The sequence below is a fragment of the Xyrauchen texanus genome, chromosome 14, assembly GCF_025860055.1.
Source record: "Xyrauchen texanus isolate HMW12.3.18 chromosome 14, RBS_HiC_50CHRs, whole genome shotgun sequence".
In the NCBI taxonomy this organism is placed as follows: domain Eukaryota; kingdom Metazoa; phylum Chordata; class Actinopteri; order Cypriniformes; family Catostomidae; genus Xyrauchen; species Xyrauchen texanus.
In genome coordinates, this window is record NC_068289.1 from 16,064,063 (window position 1) to 16,081,109 (window position 17,047).

The window sequence follows — 17,047 nt, forward strand, 5'->3', positions numbered from 1 at the left end:
TTATTTGGAGACTTATTTTATAAATAGCTTCCATTATATAAGTTTGACTTGTAATGTATTTTATGTTATAAGTTTATGTCATGGCTGTTTATAAGAAGATATTGCGTTTGTAAAGACCACTTATAATATGATCATGTCATAAAGCCTTTTGACAGTTTACACTATACAGCACTTATCCGATTAAATTTATTAACTTCTGTTGCATTAAAATTGGATAATACTTGTGTTATAATGCATTATACTATAAAGTATAACTATTAATAGGGGAAGTCTTATAATGTATTATAACTGTAGTTATAATAAACTGAAGTTATAATTTATAATAAAGTGTATTATGAGATGTTATAGATTCAGTATAATGCATTTATAATGCCTTTAGAATGCACTATAAATATGGTCTTCATAGACAGTGTTACCAGAAAGTCCACTCTGAGCTTTTCTGTTCTGTATGTTCTCGGACCTCGAAAGTTATTTGTTTCTATAGTAACACTCATAATGCCAAAACCAAAAAACAAAAAGTATTGCTCACTTCATTAATAAATTCCATGCACGCTTCCGCATTTAAACTCAGTGGCCACCGCAACTTCCAGTGCAGCACCAGAAGCGATCTTTGCCTACCATTTCAATGTGTACTGTCAACCTGACTTTTTAAACTCGCTGTTTGCAAGATCTTCCACGGACTACTATGAACGATGTCAATCGTGAGGCTGGCATCTGTATTTATAGCTTCTGGAACTCATTACTAAAATTTGTTTTAATATATTATGCTAAAATGTTATGATTACTATGGTTAATAATTTTATATATATATATATATATATATATATATATATATATATATATATATATATATATATATACACTATACTATAATTAATTAATAGATAGTTAATCGAAATATTATAGAGCTTGCTACTACCACAGTTTGCTACTGGAGAATAGTTCACATAGCCACTGAGATTTTAGCAGAAATATGCAGGCAATGAGCCATGCATACAGTCCATTCATTAGTTCATCTCTATGAATTTTTACAAGTCTGAGTTTCGTAATTATGGTTATTCTGGCACCCACCATTATATTTAAGCTTCTTTAAAGCAGCCAAACTTTGTTTAGATTATAGGTATGCACACTCTAGGCATTCTCTCAACCATTTTCACGTGGTATCCATCTGGGATGATTGACTGCTTTTCCTTCATTATCTAATCTAGTTAAACTCATGTATGTATGTATGTATGTACAGTATGTATGTATGTATGCATTTTTATTACAATTTTATTTTTGCAAATAAATTCATATTTAAACATAATTTATATAGGTTAACAAATTTCAATAGAAGACTTTAGATCAAAAGGTTTTAAGATAATGACCAACTTATATACAGTCAATTGTGTCCAAATGTATGACTGGTAGTGTATATTCTATGTGTCACACCCTTAAAAGTATTAGCAGATTGCTCTAACAGTAGCCAGCTGTATTATGCCAGCTGTATTATGCATCCACAGAATAAATTCTCCTGCTATTCTTCTGAGGAATCTGGGAATTAAAGGGGGCTCTTATTAATGGGCAGGCTGCTTTTCTACAAGTGGCCCAAAACTGGCAAATATCTGGGGCTCAAGCTATTGCCTCTCCGAAGTGTTACCTTCCAATAGGAAGACTGATGCTTTTGCAAAGTTATTTTTTTCCTGAAGGCATTTTAATTCTCCCCTGCCACATGTTAAGAGCTCTTAGTTAAATCCATTTGGATCAGACAGGCTTCCACCTTTCTGCTGTCTCCAAGATCCATGTAGCATGGAGATGCAATAGGAGTAGACAGGTGTGTCTGCTCTCATTCCCTTCTCTTGTGTCTCCACAATAAGGCAACATGTCCATAGCTGGCGACACGCTCTTCGTCTTTGCACCTTCTGCCCGGAGTGCTGGGAAGACGTGATTATTCTCCAGGAAGGTTGTTCTGCTCTGCACATGTTTTCAAGCATTGTAGTTTCCACTTCCACTTCTCATTTATAATCAATGTCCTGTCTGTTATATCCAAAGCAGCATCAATCTCATATAAGTATCTCTCTCCATATGTCTTTTAAAAATTTTACACAGGAACTGGACTGTTCTTTGTGTGTGTTTCAAGTGTTAGGCTGCTCACAATCTTCTTCTGAGGTCCAATGATCATCACACCAACTTTCTTGAAGTCCCTGACAGCCAGAGAGAGAGAGAGAGAGAGAGAGAGAGAGAGAGAGAGAGAGAGAGAGAGAGAGAGAGAGAGAGAGATTGAGTATGGGTAATTTAGCACTTAGAGTTTGACAAATGGTGACATTAATGGCGAGGCAGCACTTTAATGAATCAGAATCAAACTGAAATCAGGAGCTTGTGAATCGGATTTGAAGTGGGAAATCTGTATCAATACCTAGCCCAAGCACAAAGGCACTGCATCTTCATTTTAATCACAGTTAGTGTGAATGGGGCTTTAATATTTGGCCAAAGAAGGTATCTTAGAAGGCAGTCTTCCTTTTGGAAGGCAGCCTTTGTGTCGAGAGCCCGCCCCTGAAGCCATACAATGCTGTCTATGTAGGCAGCCCACTAGGATTTGGAACAGAGATTTTGTGTTTTAACTTTTAAAAAAAGAAGATGATTTACAGCTTCCTGAGATTATAAAACAGAGTATTTGCTCCATTTACTGAGTTGGTTATTTCGAATGTAATTGGAAGGGAACAGCACTGTCAAGGTTACACCACAGGGAAAAAGAACAACATTTTTTCTTTAATGAGATCCATGCAACAGCTGACAGAAGCTTGCATTATTTACAATCATGAATAGAGTCTCCAGACTTACCATATGGATGAGCTCATCCCATGCTCATACATCAGTCAAAACAATCACTTAGGTTTTAGGAGCTTACGTGCAGGGGATTTCTTTATGATAGTAATGCATTTCACACAATAACAAAACAAATAAGATTTTCTTAATACTGTCAGTTTAAGAAAAAAGCTTAAAAGCTGTGCTGTTATCTTGAACAACATTAGATCATATTAGTGCAAGCATGGTTAAAGTTAGGGTTGTGCACCACTCTGAATAGAATTGAGAATGCCTTTTAAATTCCAATTCAACTCTTTCATTTGAACTGAGGAAGAAAACATGATGCAGAATTTAAATTAGAATTTAAGGATGTAAAATTGCAATAGAATCAAATTCAAAGAAATTCAACTGCTGTAAATGTGTTTTTTTTTTTTTTCATTTTCATTTTTCAATATGAATAATCAATAAACATGTTATCACACACACAGCATATGGGGTATTTTCAGAAATTTTAGATGAAAAAATTAACTGATAAAATAATACATGTTTGAAAAGGTACCTAATATAGACATTATCAAATTAACATTATATAGCGAGAACACTTTCCCAAAATGCTCAAATTTACACCAAATTTTGATGTCAAAATTTTGTATTTGATTTGTTTAAATTAATTTAATTAGTTTAAATGTTTTGCAGTGCTGTATAGCAAAATATCAGTGATTAAATAGGCATATATAGTTTAAAAACAATTATGAAATTAGTTTTGTCATTTATTAAATTCTTCTCCTGTGACTGTGTTGAATTTCTTTGAATTACAAGTCATAAAATTGTATAATATACTGTCAGTCATTCCAATGTAAATTCCAATTCAACATCCTGTGGGGCGTGGCCAATTAAATTCTCAAATTCTGAAGTTTGCCCAACCCTGGTTTCAGTAAAAACTAGGTTAGTCTATACACACCTCATTATTTGGTCTGTTAGAAACACTTCTAAAATATGCACAGCAGTTGAGTCCTAAAGTGGACGTGAGTGCAAGTGAGGGCTTTAAGGAGCAGCCAGCAAGAGCAAAGCTATGATCGAAACCCACCATCCAGTCTATAAGCTTTAAAGTGTTGTAATTCCCATGGATGGCTCCCACTCAGGACAAGTGGCTGCTGGCCTTACTTCAGTCAGACAGATTCTATAGGCAGAATAAAGCTTTAAATCCACTGACACACAGGCTGTTTATCGTCAACGTACTGCCAATGCATTGATATAAACCAAACAACTCACAATGTCAATCAAGAAAGGCCTGCAACTTGTCTTTGTGACAAACGTTTGTGTTTGAATTGCTATATAGATAACTTTTATGTAGACACACAAACTCAAGCTACAATAAGACGGATTCAACTAATTCAATGTTTCTTTGGAGAGGTATATCGTCTGTAACATTAATTAGAATGCTAAGATACACAGTGGCCAGATTGAAAACAGCTGAAATCATAGAACCACTGCGCTGACTAAACACCAGTAGCATCTTAATTAACAGCATGGATTACAGTAAAATACGCACAAATTGGTTTTAAAATGACATTCTATTTGTTGGTAACTGGTAGCACATCTGCCTTATTGCATTTATAGAATAGTAACTACAAATATAATATATAGTATGCACATTTTTCTTAAATCATAATTTTATATAATAAGCAAATCATTAAGTGCCATCATTCCAAATCCTGTTTGGTCAACTAATTGTCTGTTTAAAATGTCTCTAAGTGAAGCTTTGTTTTTAAAAGATTATTTATTAAGTTAGTCTTCTAGTTTTTTTTAGTGTTGTTTCAGCAAGAAACAATTTCAAATAGGCATCACACTGTATAAAAAAAAATATGAAATTATAACCATTAAGCATTGTCTGTCATAACATTACAATTCAGTTCTATATGATTTATCTAATTTGAGATTGGTTGCTTAACTTTTGCACAAAAACAGATTTTACACAGATTTGTTAAGGACCTTCAAATTTGTTAACTCCATATAAACGCTGCTGAAAACAATTCTAATAATCATAAAATAAAACAAAACAAAATAATTAAAAAAAGTATATATTTTAAAAATCATTTAAAAAAAATATATATATATAAATATATATATATAATATATATATATATATATATATATATATATATATATATATATATATATATATATATATATATATATAAAATTACTGTTTTTGGCAACTTCACATTGGTTTAGTGCTGGTTTCTATTGTCATTTAGTTGGTTAGTGCTGATCTGTGTCTGGTTTATGCTGTTTAGTATTGATTTTGTGCTCTTTTAAGGCTGGTTATAGTTGTTTTATGCTGGTGTGCTTTTGCTTTGCTGGTGTTGGTTTATAATTTTTAGTACTGTTTTGATGCTACATTTAGATCTGATAGGCTGGTTGGGTTATACTTTGGTGCTGGTCTATGGTGGTTAGCGAAGGCTTGATGATGGTTACTGCTGGTTATTACTGATTTGGTGCTGTTTTAGACCTGTAAGGCTGGTGTTGTTTTGCTTTGTGCAGGTGTAAGCTGGTTAGTGCTGGTTTGATGCTGGTAACTGCTAGTACTGATTTAATGCTGATTCTAGACCTGTAAGGCTGGTGTGGTTTTGCTATGATTCTGGTTTATGCTGTTAGTGATGGTTTGATGCTGATTATTGATGGTTAGTCCTGTTTTGGTGCTATTTTTAGACATGCAAGGCTGGTTATGTTTTGTTTTGGTGCTGGTGTATACTGGTTTGGGTTGGTTTCATAATGGTTTTTGCTGGTTAGTACTGACTTGGTGCTGTTTTTAAAGGCTGGTTGGGTTTTACTTTGGTACTGATGTATGTTGGTTAGTGCTGGTTAGTACAGACTTGATGCTGCTTTTAGACCTGCAAGGCTGGTTGAGTTTTACTTTGGGGCTAGTGTATGGTGGTTACTGATGGTTTGATTCTGGTTACTGCTTTTTAGTACTGATTTGGTGTGGTTTGGTTTTGTTGCTGGCGTATGCTGGTTAGTGGTGGTTTGATAATGGTACTGACTTGGTGCTGTTTTTAGACCTGCAAGGCTGGTTGGGTTTTACTTTGGAGCTTGTATATGGTGGTTAGTGAAGGCTTGTTGATGATTCCCCTTCTGTCACTCACTCGACGTTGTGTCGAATGAAGTGACACAAGGGGTCTTCCTTGGGAGCCTCGCACACCTCTGAACTTGAGAAAAGGCAAATGTGACAGTCAGATTTTTTTCTTCAGAGCCGAGCGGTTGTGCAACAGCAAGCTGAGTTCACCACTATTCCACTCACCTCTATTGGCAAGAAGCACTGCTGTTGGATCTTACGGCGCATTTCCAGCTGGCATTCTCTCTCTCTCTGCACGCTGTGCAGTCCATGCACCTGGGTGCTTCGACAGCACTTTCACTGCCTAAAAAGTGTTTTCCCCTCCTAAGTTTTCCCCTCCTAAGAGTTTGTTTCTATAAAAGAGCAATACACATCAGACGTTGAACTTCCTTCTGCCTCTGTGTAGTTCCTGCACTTCTGACGGTCATAAAAGCTGCCTTGTATGCCTGGGCTGCGATCACATGCAGGAAGCATTTTATGATTGGTTCATGTTCTCAGTGCGAGAACATAGCCATGGCAACATTGCGATGGCGGCTTTCTTTCCTCAGGAGAGGAAGCCAGTTCAGCCGCCCCCGCATCGTTCCTTCTTTCCACGGGATTGACAACATCAGCGCTGCATCGGAGAGCATCACAGCGGTCTTGGAGGGCACCTTTTACTGCTCGGAACCGACCCCACTGCTCGTCCGCCCTCCCTACACTGGATGGCGGGGTGGCCCACGGGTACATAAATCGAAAAGGCGGTGTGCACTCTCGTCATATGTCACAACTCGCCCACCATCTCCTCCTTTGGAGTCAGCTGTGACTCAGGTCGCTACACACCACTCACATCCCTGGCAACTGCAAGACGATGGCAGACGCGCTGTCGCAACAGGTTTCGCCCAGCGGAGAGTGTCGACTCCACCCCCAGGCAGTCCAGCAGATTTGGGACCGATTTGGCAAGACACAGATAGACCTCTTTGCCTCCCAGGACAACTCCCACTGCCCGCTCTGGTACTCCCTGACAGAAGCTCTTCTCGGGATGGATGCGCTGGCACACAGCTGGCTCCGGGGACTGCTCAAGTACGCATTTCCCCCAGTAAGCCTCATTGCACTGGTGCTGTGCAAGATCAGGGAGGATGAGGAACAGGTCACCTTGGTGGCTCCTTACTGGCCCACCCGGCCTGGTTCTCGGATCTTACGCTCCTTGTGACAGCACCTCCCTGGAAAATTCCCCTGAGGAAGGACCTCCTTTTTCAGAGATGGGGCACCCTCTGGGACCTGCGCCGAGACCTATGGAACCTCCACGTCTGGCCCCTGGACAGGACGTGGAAGATCTAAGTGATCTGCCACCTGCAGTCATAGACACGATCAACCAAGCCAGAGCTCCCTCCACCAGGCACCTTTACGTCACAAATGTGGTCTTGCTGGTCAAGCTAGTAATACAGCAAACAAGCTTGCTCATTAAGATGGTTAATGTATGTGCTCTTGCTGGTTAATTAGCTTGAGCAGGCAAGGTGACTGTGGTTAAACAGCCTAGTTGAGACAAAACAGTCATGCTTGTCTTTTAAGCAGTGGTAGACAAAACTAATCATATTTTTCTTCAGAATTTACAAATAACTGTGATTATTATTCCAAATCTGTGGTCAGCTGAAAAATAGTGTTGTCCACTCCCTACAAAAGGCCAAGAAAAACTGCATCTTAACTCAATCTGGGTCATGGGTGAGGGACGCAATTTGCATGTGATTATTTACATCTGAGCAAAATATAAGCACAAGGAATTTTAATTGCACACTTCACAGTGTTTAGATGTTTAGTCCTCCGGGTAGCATGCAGCACAGTACTGCCACTGTTCTGAGAATGCTCCTTTGATCTTTTTGAAGTTATGAATGTCAAATTATTTACATTGTCAAATACCTCGTCATTCAAATGGAAAAGAGGTCTTGGGAGATGCTAACCAGGCAGGGGAAGGTTCTGAATCAAAATCCACAACGTTTTTACCATAAACTCAGATCAACATTGTGGAGCAGAACAGGGTCTTTATTTTTAGAAATTTGTTTGACTCAGCTGAAAGATGAACCAGAGGAATGTGCCCGATTCAACCCTTTAGATCAGTTCCAAAGACTGGGAGGACAGCACTTTTATTTTTGGCCAGAGCTTTCCTTAGAGTTTGTCAGACTACAATAGAAGAAAGCATTACTAAAGCACTGTTGAGATTAATAGACCAGCAAAGGTAATGGCCACCTTTAAAGTATTATCAAAAGCTGGGTTTAATTTACTGGAAAGCAGTCTGTAAATAAATGTGTCATTGTCTTATGCATTGGTTGACTTAAAGACAATTTAAGGCTAATGGTCTTAGATTATATATCTTCTCTGTTGCCTTTCACTCTAAAGTATTTTTATTTGCATAAAAGGGAGTAGGTACAGTTTGCTTCATAAAAAAAAAAAACCTTCAGTGAAGAGCTGCAACCATTTTAATTCAAGGATGTCCAAAGTAGGGCCCATTTTGCTCTGTTCTATATTCATAGCTATTAAATGGCTTCAGACTTGAAAAATAGTGATATGTTGTAAGGACTACTTTTATCATACTTATGTTGTTTGTTTTGTTTTGTTATTTTGGTACTCAACAACCCAACTTCCTATTTACTTTAGAAAATTCACCTTTTGTTTTGCACAGAAGAAAGAAAGCCAAATGGGTATGGAATGAGGGTAAATGATGATAGAATTTTCATTTTTTGAGTGTACTATTCACGAATAGATAAACTTTTTAATACAAAATCCTGAAAAGCATCTTACTCTGCAGAGGTTTTGGCCAGTGTATCACATGAGCTGTAGCTGACCCCACTGAATGCTTCTTTACAGGGCAATGTCCTCGCAGTCTCCAGCCAATCACCCATTGAATGAAAGGAAGTGATGTCAGTGCTGTTCCTGTCCAGAAGCAGGTTCACTGGTCTGGGAAGACATAAACAACACATAGAGGGAGTAATGTTAGTTGTATTATTGTATTATTACTCATTACAATATTATAAACTAAGCAATGCCACAGTGCCACACTGTAACACATTCTAGAGGAACAACATGCAAATGGCTTACTTGAAGATGTCGCTGCATAGAAGGAGAAGAAAATATCAATTGCATTAACCCTAGTTGAACTTATTCACAAAAACCTTTTTTGAGAATACAATCCACGACTCGTACTCTAACCTGCTGACTCTGAGAACACACCACTATATTGAAAATGTGGTCGCCTGCAATTCCCATCACGTTAGACAAATGTCATTATGGAGAAAACAAGCTTAAAAAAGTGCATGCAGCAGAGGGCAAACACAAAGGCATTCAAATCCTAAATGCAAGCTTGCCTCCAAGGTCCCCATAAGAAAATACCTGCAGAGAAGTGGGACTGATTCTCTCCATCTGTGTTATGGCAAGCATTTTCCAGGAAGAAGTCAATACATTTAGGAACGTTTATTTTAATACACAGACTCTCTGTTTCTATTGACTTTCCATTGTTCACATTCCAATGCGTGATTCCATTGTTTATTGGGTAAAGCATAAACCATGAGCAAAAACCTTTATAAGACTACAAAACCTAAAATTATATCGTAATAATCGTAACATTTTACAATTAGGTTCCATTCATTAACATTAGGTATCATGAACTAACAATTGAAAAAAAATCTAATAATAATTTAAAAGCATTAATTAAACTTGGTTAATATTAGTTGATGAAAATCCAAATTTGTATTAAATAATCTTAACAAATACAAATTGTAATTAAAAACATGTATTGGTATATGCTGAAATTCACATTAACCAATATTAATAAATACTGTAAAAGTATTGCTCATTTGTATTTCATGTTAACTATATAGTTAATAAATATTAAAAATTTAACCTAATTGTAAATTTACCATAATAATAATTATTATAAAAAAAAAATATAGCAAGAAAATGTTTTAGGTGGTTCTCTCACTTGTTGATAGTCTGATGATTTCATATAATGCCTCTAAAAGTTTTTACAATCAATAATGGGTGTGCAAGGTAAAAATAATCGCATCATAAATATCAGAGATGATGTCAAACAAACCAACATCTGAAATCCACAATTGAGGTCAAGAACACCTAATCGGAATCAGAAGAACAGATGGAAATGAGAATACAAACCCTGTGGGGACTGTGCTATGTATAGTCATGTAAATAAACAAAATTGTAATACCAGGAAGTTCAGAACCAAATGTTTCCTGTGGTCCATTACTGCAAAAAAATGCTGAATGGATCCAAGGAACTTGGCAAAGGCCATCAGTAAGTGCTGACAAAGATCATTGAATAGAGCTGTCTGAAAGTACTGTGCTGATGCACTGAATATCTTTGGATATCTTATCCCAATGTTAGGAAACAGTGGCTGAATATTTTTTTTTAGCAAGGTTCCTAATCATCTTAACAGTTTGACACATTTCAACCCAGATTGTTTTATGAATTTGTCACAATGTAATGTAAGCTTTGCAAAGAGGCTGTTATAGAAGGATGGGGCAGTGCAAATATATTGGACTCAACATTAAAACCACAACTTGCAAATAAGTGCGTCAAAATGCTGTATCTCATTTCACATGTTAAAAGTCTAAAAGTCTTAAAGCCACAGCAGAAAATAAATAAATTAATAAAAAGTGTCATTTCAAGAGAGATGGTTGAAACTTTTCAGAAAAACTAAATTATGACTGGTGCATCTTTTTTACTTACATTACAGTGGACCTCAGGGTAAAAATATAGAGAGATCTGAAAATATGTTCTAGTGAGATCATTCATCAGATCTTAACTTAAATTTCTGAAGCACCATACTGGTAACCAATGAGATGTCCAGCCTGCTTTGATGTGTAGCTTTTTTTTAATGCTATACTGCATTAACAATTCTCACCAAAACTAAAAAGGCGGACAAGAAACAAGTAGTTGACAAAGACAAAAGTCTTTGTTGTTGGGTATAGAAGAGATAGCTCAAACCCTGGTGTATGCATACTGCATCGACTGCTGGCGACAGAGATCTGAGGAGCACAACAGGCCAGAGGGAGAGAAAGAGAGAGGTAAACACTCCAGCTCTCTTTTCTTTTGCTTTCCCCTCTCCCCTCTGGTGTAGTGACCTCTAAATAACCGATGCTGCTTAGTATCATGTTTTTAAAAGTTCTCTTGGGATGGGAGAGGAGGGAGGACCTTCCTCACAGAGAGACATCTGGGAAGCTTCGTCACGGACAAGAATGCATCTCTTGCTGCGAGGAGGCTCTAGGATCGTGCTCTTCTCTCGAACTGGGAAAGCCTCCATTTTACTTCCGAGCATCTGTGCACCATCTCTCCAACATAAGGCCCTTATCCATTGTCAGGGTGTCCCTGCAGGTGCAGTTCTGCATGTTCCACAGAAAGGTAGCCCAAAAAAAGGGGCTCCGCACCACCACATGTCTGGGATAACATTTTCAGACAAACAACAACTTAAAAATTAAATAAATAAAATAAAATCTGAAAGTTGCATCAAAAGCAGATTGTGATTGCATTAAGACACTGAATATTTTTTTTTAAATAACTGTGATACAGCATATTTGTTTGAGAGCAAGTTGTAATGTAGTAATGTAGCAGTTTTCTTCAGCTCTCAAAACAGTGGGAATGTAGACCAGTTTTAAAAAAAGGAAATTGAGTATTAGAGACGTCTGGCCTTTAGACCTAGGGTCTATCCATGAGAATGGTTGAGTGCCACCCCATTAGCATGTAGGGCATAGAAAAATGAGGTGCAAGGGCTTGAATGCAGCTGTGGCTGCAGTCCAGTGGCAGCAGCGGCACCTCTGAGTGAGACTCGCCCCAAGAGCCATAAATCACCTCTGGGCCCAATGCTGGTCGCCCGGTAGGGCTGTGTTAAAAGCCAATCAGGCAAATTACATGCAAACTCCCTGGGACCCATTTTCACTTTCTTAAGAAACCATTAGTCACATTATTTACTTCATAATAATAGAGGTCCTGGATATACCGCTCATACCACGCAAGGCATCCCTTGCCAGACGAACCCTCTGGTGGTTTGAGCTTTATTGCAACAAAAAGAGGAAAACGTGTGGGACAGACATAGTGCAAGATCTAAAATTAAAGATGGGGAAGTGAATGTGCTGTCTGTTTCCTCAGGATGAGGAAAAGCCTTACACTAATTAAATACTTTGAATAACATTAGTACTGCATCCTGAATACTGAAGAAACAGGATGTGAGTAAATGTTTATTACAAACATAAACAGCAAATGTTTACCACAAAAACTGTCTGCATGAGGACTGTTTCTGCAAACTGGTTCCAAAAATAAACTGATTTCACATTCATAGAATGCCCACAGTCAATTCAATATATATATATATATATATATATATATATATATATATATATATATATATATATATATATATATATATATATATATACACACACACACACACACACACACACACACACTGGTAGCCACAAGTTTGGAATAATGTACAGATTTTGCTCTTATGGAAAGAATTTGGTACTTTTAGTCACTAAAGTGGCATTCAACTGAACACAATGTATATTCAGGACATTAATAATGTGAAACATTTCTATTACAATTTGAAAAATGTCAGAACTTCTTAAACTTCTTCAAAGAGATGATCAAAAAAATCATCCATGTGCAACAATGACAGCATTGCAGATCCTTGGCATTCTAGCTGTCAGCATTCTTTTTCTCAGGTGACATTTCACCCCACGCTTCCGTAGCACTTGCCATAGATGTGGCTGTCGGCAATTCTCCCGCACCTTACAGTCTAGCTGATCCCACAAAAGCTCAATGGAGTTAAAATCCATAACACTCTTTTCCAATTATCTGTTGTCCAATGTCTGTTTCTCTGTTTCAAAATTGGCTGACCCCTGAGTCTTCTCTTTACTGTTGTACATGAAACTGGTGTTGAGCGGGTAGAATTCAATGAAGCTGTCAGCTGAGGACATGTGAGGCATCTATTTCTCAAACTAGACACTATGATGTACTTATCCTCTTGTTTAGTTTTTCATCTACCACATCTTTTTCTGTAGTGTACACCTTTGTATGAAATCTTAATTTTATTTGTCAATTTCAAGCATTGTATAACATTGCATCAAAACAATGATTGAATGACGAGTTTCTAGAGAAAGCTGTTTCTTTTTTGCCATTTTTGACCTAATATTGACCTTAAGATATGCCAGTCTATTGCATACTGTGGCAACTCAAAAACATACAAACACAAATACAATGTTAAGCTTTATTTAACCAAATAGCTTATATAGAACACTGCCTTTCATTAAAAATCATGGGAAGATGATCTGGACAAGGCAATTTGGCTGCATCCAGAGCCAGTCCTCATGGGTACAACAATGGTGACCTACCTTGACACTGTGCTGGCTGTGATCTTTAGGCTACTGGGATTGCGGATGAGCTTGTCCAGGATGCTAACTATCTGCTCAAACTTCGGCCGATTGTTTCGGTCCTTCTGCCAGCAGTCCAGCATCAGCTGGTAAAGGGTGGCTGGACACTCCATGGGTGGTGGAAGACGGTAGCCCTCATCCACTGCTTTAATCACCTGAAACACACAACAAGAGATTGTCAAGCTGCAATCCGACTCAAAGTAATAATTCACTCAAAAAGTTAAATCCTTCAGACCCCTTATTTTAAAATTTCTTTGGTGAAACACAAAATGAGATGTTGTCAGAGCTGCTCTTTTCCATACAAGGAAAGTTAATGTTTACTGACAATCTCCAATTAGCACAAAATCTATCATAAAAACATCATAAAAATATCAAAAAAGTTGTCAATGTGACTTATGCACAATTTTCAAGGGTCTTGTGAAGCATACAATAGGTTAGTGGGAGGAACAGGCCAAAATTGATGTTGCTATTCACTAATAATCTTGCTCATGCCTGTGTTCAATTAAAACATTTAGATGCATCATACCAGGTAGGACATAAACTGATGGCAAAGCATTAGCTCTCACATATCATGTGACTAATCGCAACGTCTAGGTTACGGATGTAACCTCCGTTCCCTGATGGAGGGAACGAGACATTGTGTCGGAGAAGCGACACTAGGGGTCTCTCTTGAGCGCCGAATATGCCTCTGATCCATTGAAAAAAGGCCAATGAGAAGTTGGCAGTCAGTATTTGCATACCCCGCCCCCGGACATACGGGCATAAAGGCGAGGCAAATACTAGAGTTCATTCAGGATTTTTCTGAGGAGCCGGAAATGGTTCTGGCCACTACAGCGTTCGCTCAGCAACGTGGCCGGAAGACACAACGTCTCGTTCCCTCCATCAGGGAATGGAGGTTACATCCATAACCTAGAAGTTCCCCGTCTGTAAGTGACACTAGGGGTCCAATTTAAATCCGCCATGCGCTGAGCCGTGTACGTGTTCTGCTGACACAGGAGCAGGCAGGTATTTGTTACGTGCCAAACGACCAGCTGTGCCAGGGCACATACCCTTCTCCAATGCCCCAGAAAAGTCGTCGGGATCCTTTTGGTTACCCTAGGCAGGGGAACAAGGCGACGCTTGCCAACCTGGGAACGGGCCAAGCCTGACTGGGCCTCTTTTCTCTCTATGTTTCTTGCATAGAGCAATAGACAGCCGGGGCCCTTACACGCATTAAGGGAAGGGGGTCTTACCCAGTTTCCCCTATTTTCAGGGGGGGGGGAAAGACCCGCGGAGACCACCCCTGCCCAACTGGGGAGGTATGGTGGTGAATACGTCACGTGTTCTTAGGTGACACGTGGAAGTGGCGCGGTGGCAGATCCAGCCTCAGCGAGGGTGGAGTTGCTACACATGGCGACCGGGGCAGCCGAAACTTACCCAAGGAAAACGCTGGTCTGCTCGTAAGGGGACCGTGATCGCGGAGAATACACACAGGGGAGTCCGCGTAGGAGGCCCTTACTCTGTGGAGCACCTATACCAGTACAGGGTAGCCATCAGGGTACCCGCAGTGGCTTGGGTCGGCAAGTTCCTCCGCTGAACTGCGGACCCATGAGGGCTAGGGAAGAATCAACCAGGGATTCACGTTGAGTGGAGTCTCCTGGGAAAAAAGACGCACTGTTTTACCTCAAGCGAGGGAAAGGGCGTATACGCAAGCGATTCACCCGGCCAGCCCATCAGCGTGTTACTGAGTTCTACTGGCTCGGACCTGAGAAAACACGGGATGAAACTGACTCAACCCTGAGATTGTAGTATCTCGCAAAGGTGTTGGGTGTCGCCCAACCCGCTGCTCTACAAATGTCTGCCAGGGAGGTACCCTTAGCCAGTGCCCACGAGGACGCAACACTCCTTGTCGAGTGAGCTCGGACCTGTAAGAGTAGGGACACGGCCTGGGTGTGATAAGCCAATGAAATGGCATCTACAACCCAGTGGGAAAGCCTCTGTTTGGAGACAGCGTTTCCTTTCCGCTGTCCCCCAAAGCATACAAAGAGCTGCTCAGAGCGTCTGAAGCTCTGTGTGCGGTCCAGGTAGGTACGCAAAGCACATACCGGACACAGCAACGAAGGGGCTGGGTCTGCATCCTCCCGGGGCAACACTTGCAGGTTCACTACCTGGTCTCTGAAGGGCGTGGTAGGAACCTTGGGCACATAGCCCGGTCGCAGTCTTAGGATCACATGAGTGTCTGCCGGACCGAACTCCAGGCAAGTGTCGCTGACAGAGAACGCTTGCAGGTCCCCGACCCTCTTGATGGAAGCGAGCGCGATCAGCAGGGCCGTCTTAAGGGAGAGGGCCCTGAGTCCAACTGATTCTAGCGGCTCGAAGGGAGGTCTCTGGAGGCCCGCGAGGACTACCGACAGGTCCCAGGAGGGGAACAGGCTTGGCTGGGAGGGATTTAACCTCTGGGTGCCTCTTAGGAACCTGATGATTAAGTCGTGCTTACCAAGAGACTTACCGTCTACTGCGTTGTGGTGAGCCGCGGTAGCAGCGACATACACCTTTAGGGTGGAAGGGGACAGCCTCCCCTCCAGCCTCTCCTGCAGGAATAAGAGCACTGACCTAACTGCGCACCTCTGTGGGTCTTCGGCCCTGGAAGAACACCAATCTGCGAACAGGGGCCACTTCTGGGTGTAAAGCTGCCTGGTAGAAGGGGCTCTGGCTTGGTTGATCGTGTCTACGATGGTAGGTGGTAGACCGGCTAGATCTTCCGCGTCCCGTCCAGGGACCAGACGTGGAGTTTCCAGAGGTCTGGATGCGGATGCCAGAGTGTGCCCTGCCCCTGAGAAAGAAGGTCCTTCCTCAGGGGAATCCGCCAGGGAGGGGCTGTCGCGAGGAGCACGAGGTCCGAAAACCAGGCCCGGTTGGGCCAGTAGGGAGCCACTAGTGTGACTTGTTCCTCGTCCTCCCTGACCTTGCACAGCACCTGTGCAAGAAGGCTCACTGGGGGAAAAACATACTTGCGTAGCCCCGCGGGCCAGCTGTGCGCCAGCGATCTGTCCCAAGGGGAGCCTCTGTTCGGCCGTACCAGAGCGGGCAGTGGGAGGTCTCTCGGGAGGCAAGCAGGTCTACCTGGGCTCTGCCGAACCGTTCCCAAATCAGCTGGACCGACTGGGGGTGGAGCCTCCACTCTCCACTGGGTAAGCTCTGTCGTGACAGTGCGTCCGCTACCACATTGAGCTTGCCGGGGTGTGAGTGGCACGCAGCGACCGGAGTCACTGCTGGCTCCAAAGGAGGAGACGACGGGCGAGTCGTGACATGTGGCGGGAGCGTACGCTGCCTTAGAGATTTATGTACGCTACCGCAGTGGTGCTGTCTGACCTGATTAGGATGTGTTTGTCTCGAATTAATGGGAGAAACCGCCGCAGGGCAAAGAAGACAGTCAACAACTCTAGGCAACTGATATGCCAGCGCAGCGGGGCCCCTCTCCAACGGCCCGCGGCTGCGTGCCCTTTGCACAAGGCGCCCCAACCCAATCTGGAGGCGTCGGTAGTGACCAGGATGTGTCAGGACACCTGCTGCAGGGGCACTCCTGCCCGTAGAAAGCAGAGGTCTGTCCAGGGTTGTAGTGTTTTTTGGCAGGCGTGGGTGATCGTCACACGGTGCGTGCCGTGGCGCCATGCTCGTCTCGGGACTCGAGTCTGAAGCCAGTGCTGAATCGGTCTCATATGCATCAACGCCAGCGCCGTGGTCGCGGCGGAGGATG

The 17,047-nt window shown here is 41.2% G+C and overlaps 1 protein-coding gene across 3 annotated transcripts in view; it reads right to left on the reverse strand.

Annotated features, from left to right (window-relative positions):
* Positions 1-892: 892 nt before the first annotated feature.
* LOC127654693 (ephrin type-A receptor 3-like) overlaps positions 893-17,047 on the reverse strand; it is a 187,833-nt gene continuing 171,678 nt past the window's right edge. Inside the window, exons 15-18 of one of the 3 annotated variants that reach the window (XM_052141975.1) lie at positions 13,273-13,466; positions 8,672-8,827; positions 3,872-3,964; positions 893-2,173 (exon numbers count right to left, since the gene is read on the reverse strand). In XM_052141975.1, coding sequence (XP_051997935.1) covers positions 3,889-3,964; positions 8,672-8,827; positions 13,273-13,466 — 426 coding nt within the window. In that variant the 3' untranslated portion in view covers positions 893-2,173; positions 3,872-3,888. Of the gene's footprint in view, positions 2,184-3,871; positions 3,965-8,671; positions 8,828-13,272; positions 13,467-17,047 lie in introns of all 3 variants that reach the window. The other 2 variants (XM_052141974.1, XM_052141973.1) reach the window with 2 other exon arrangements.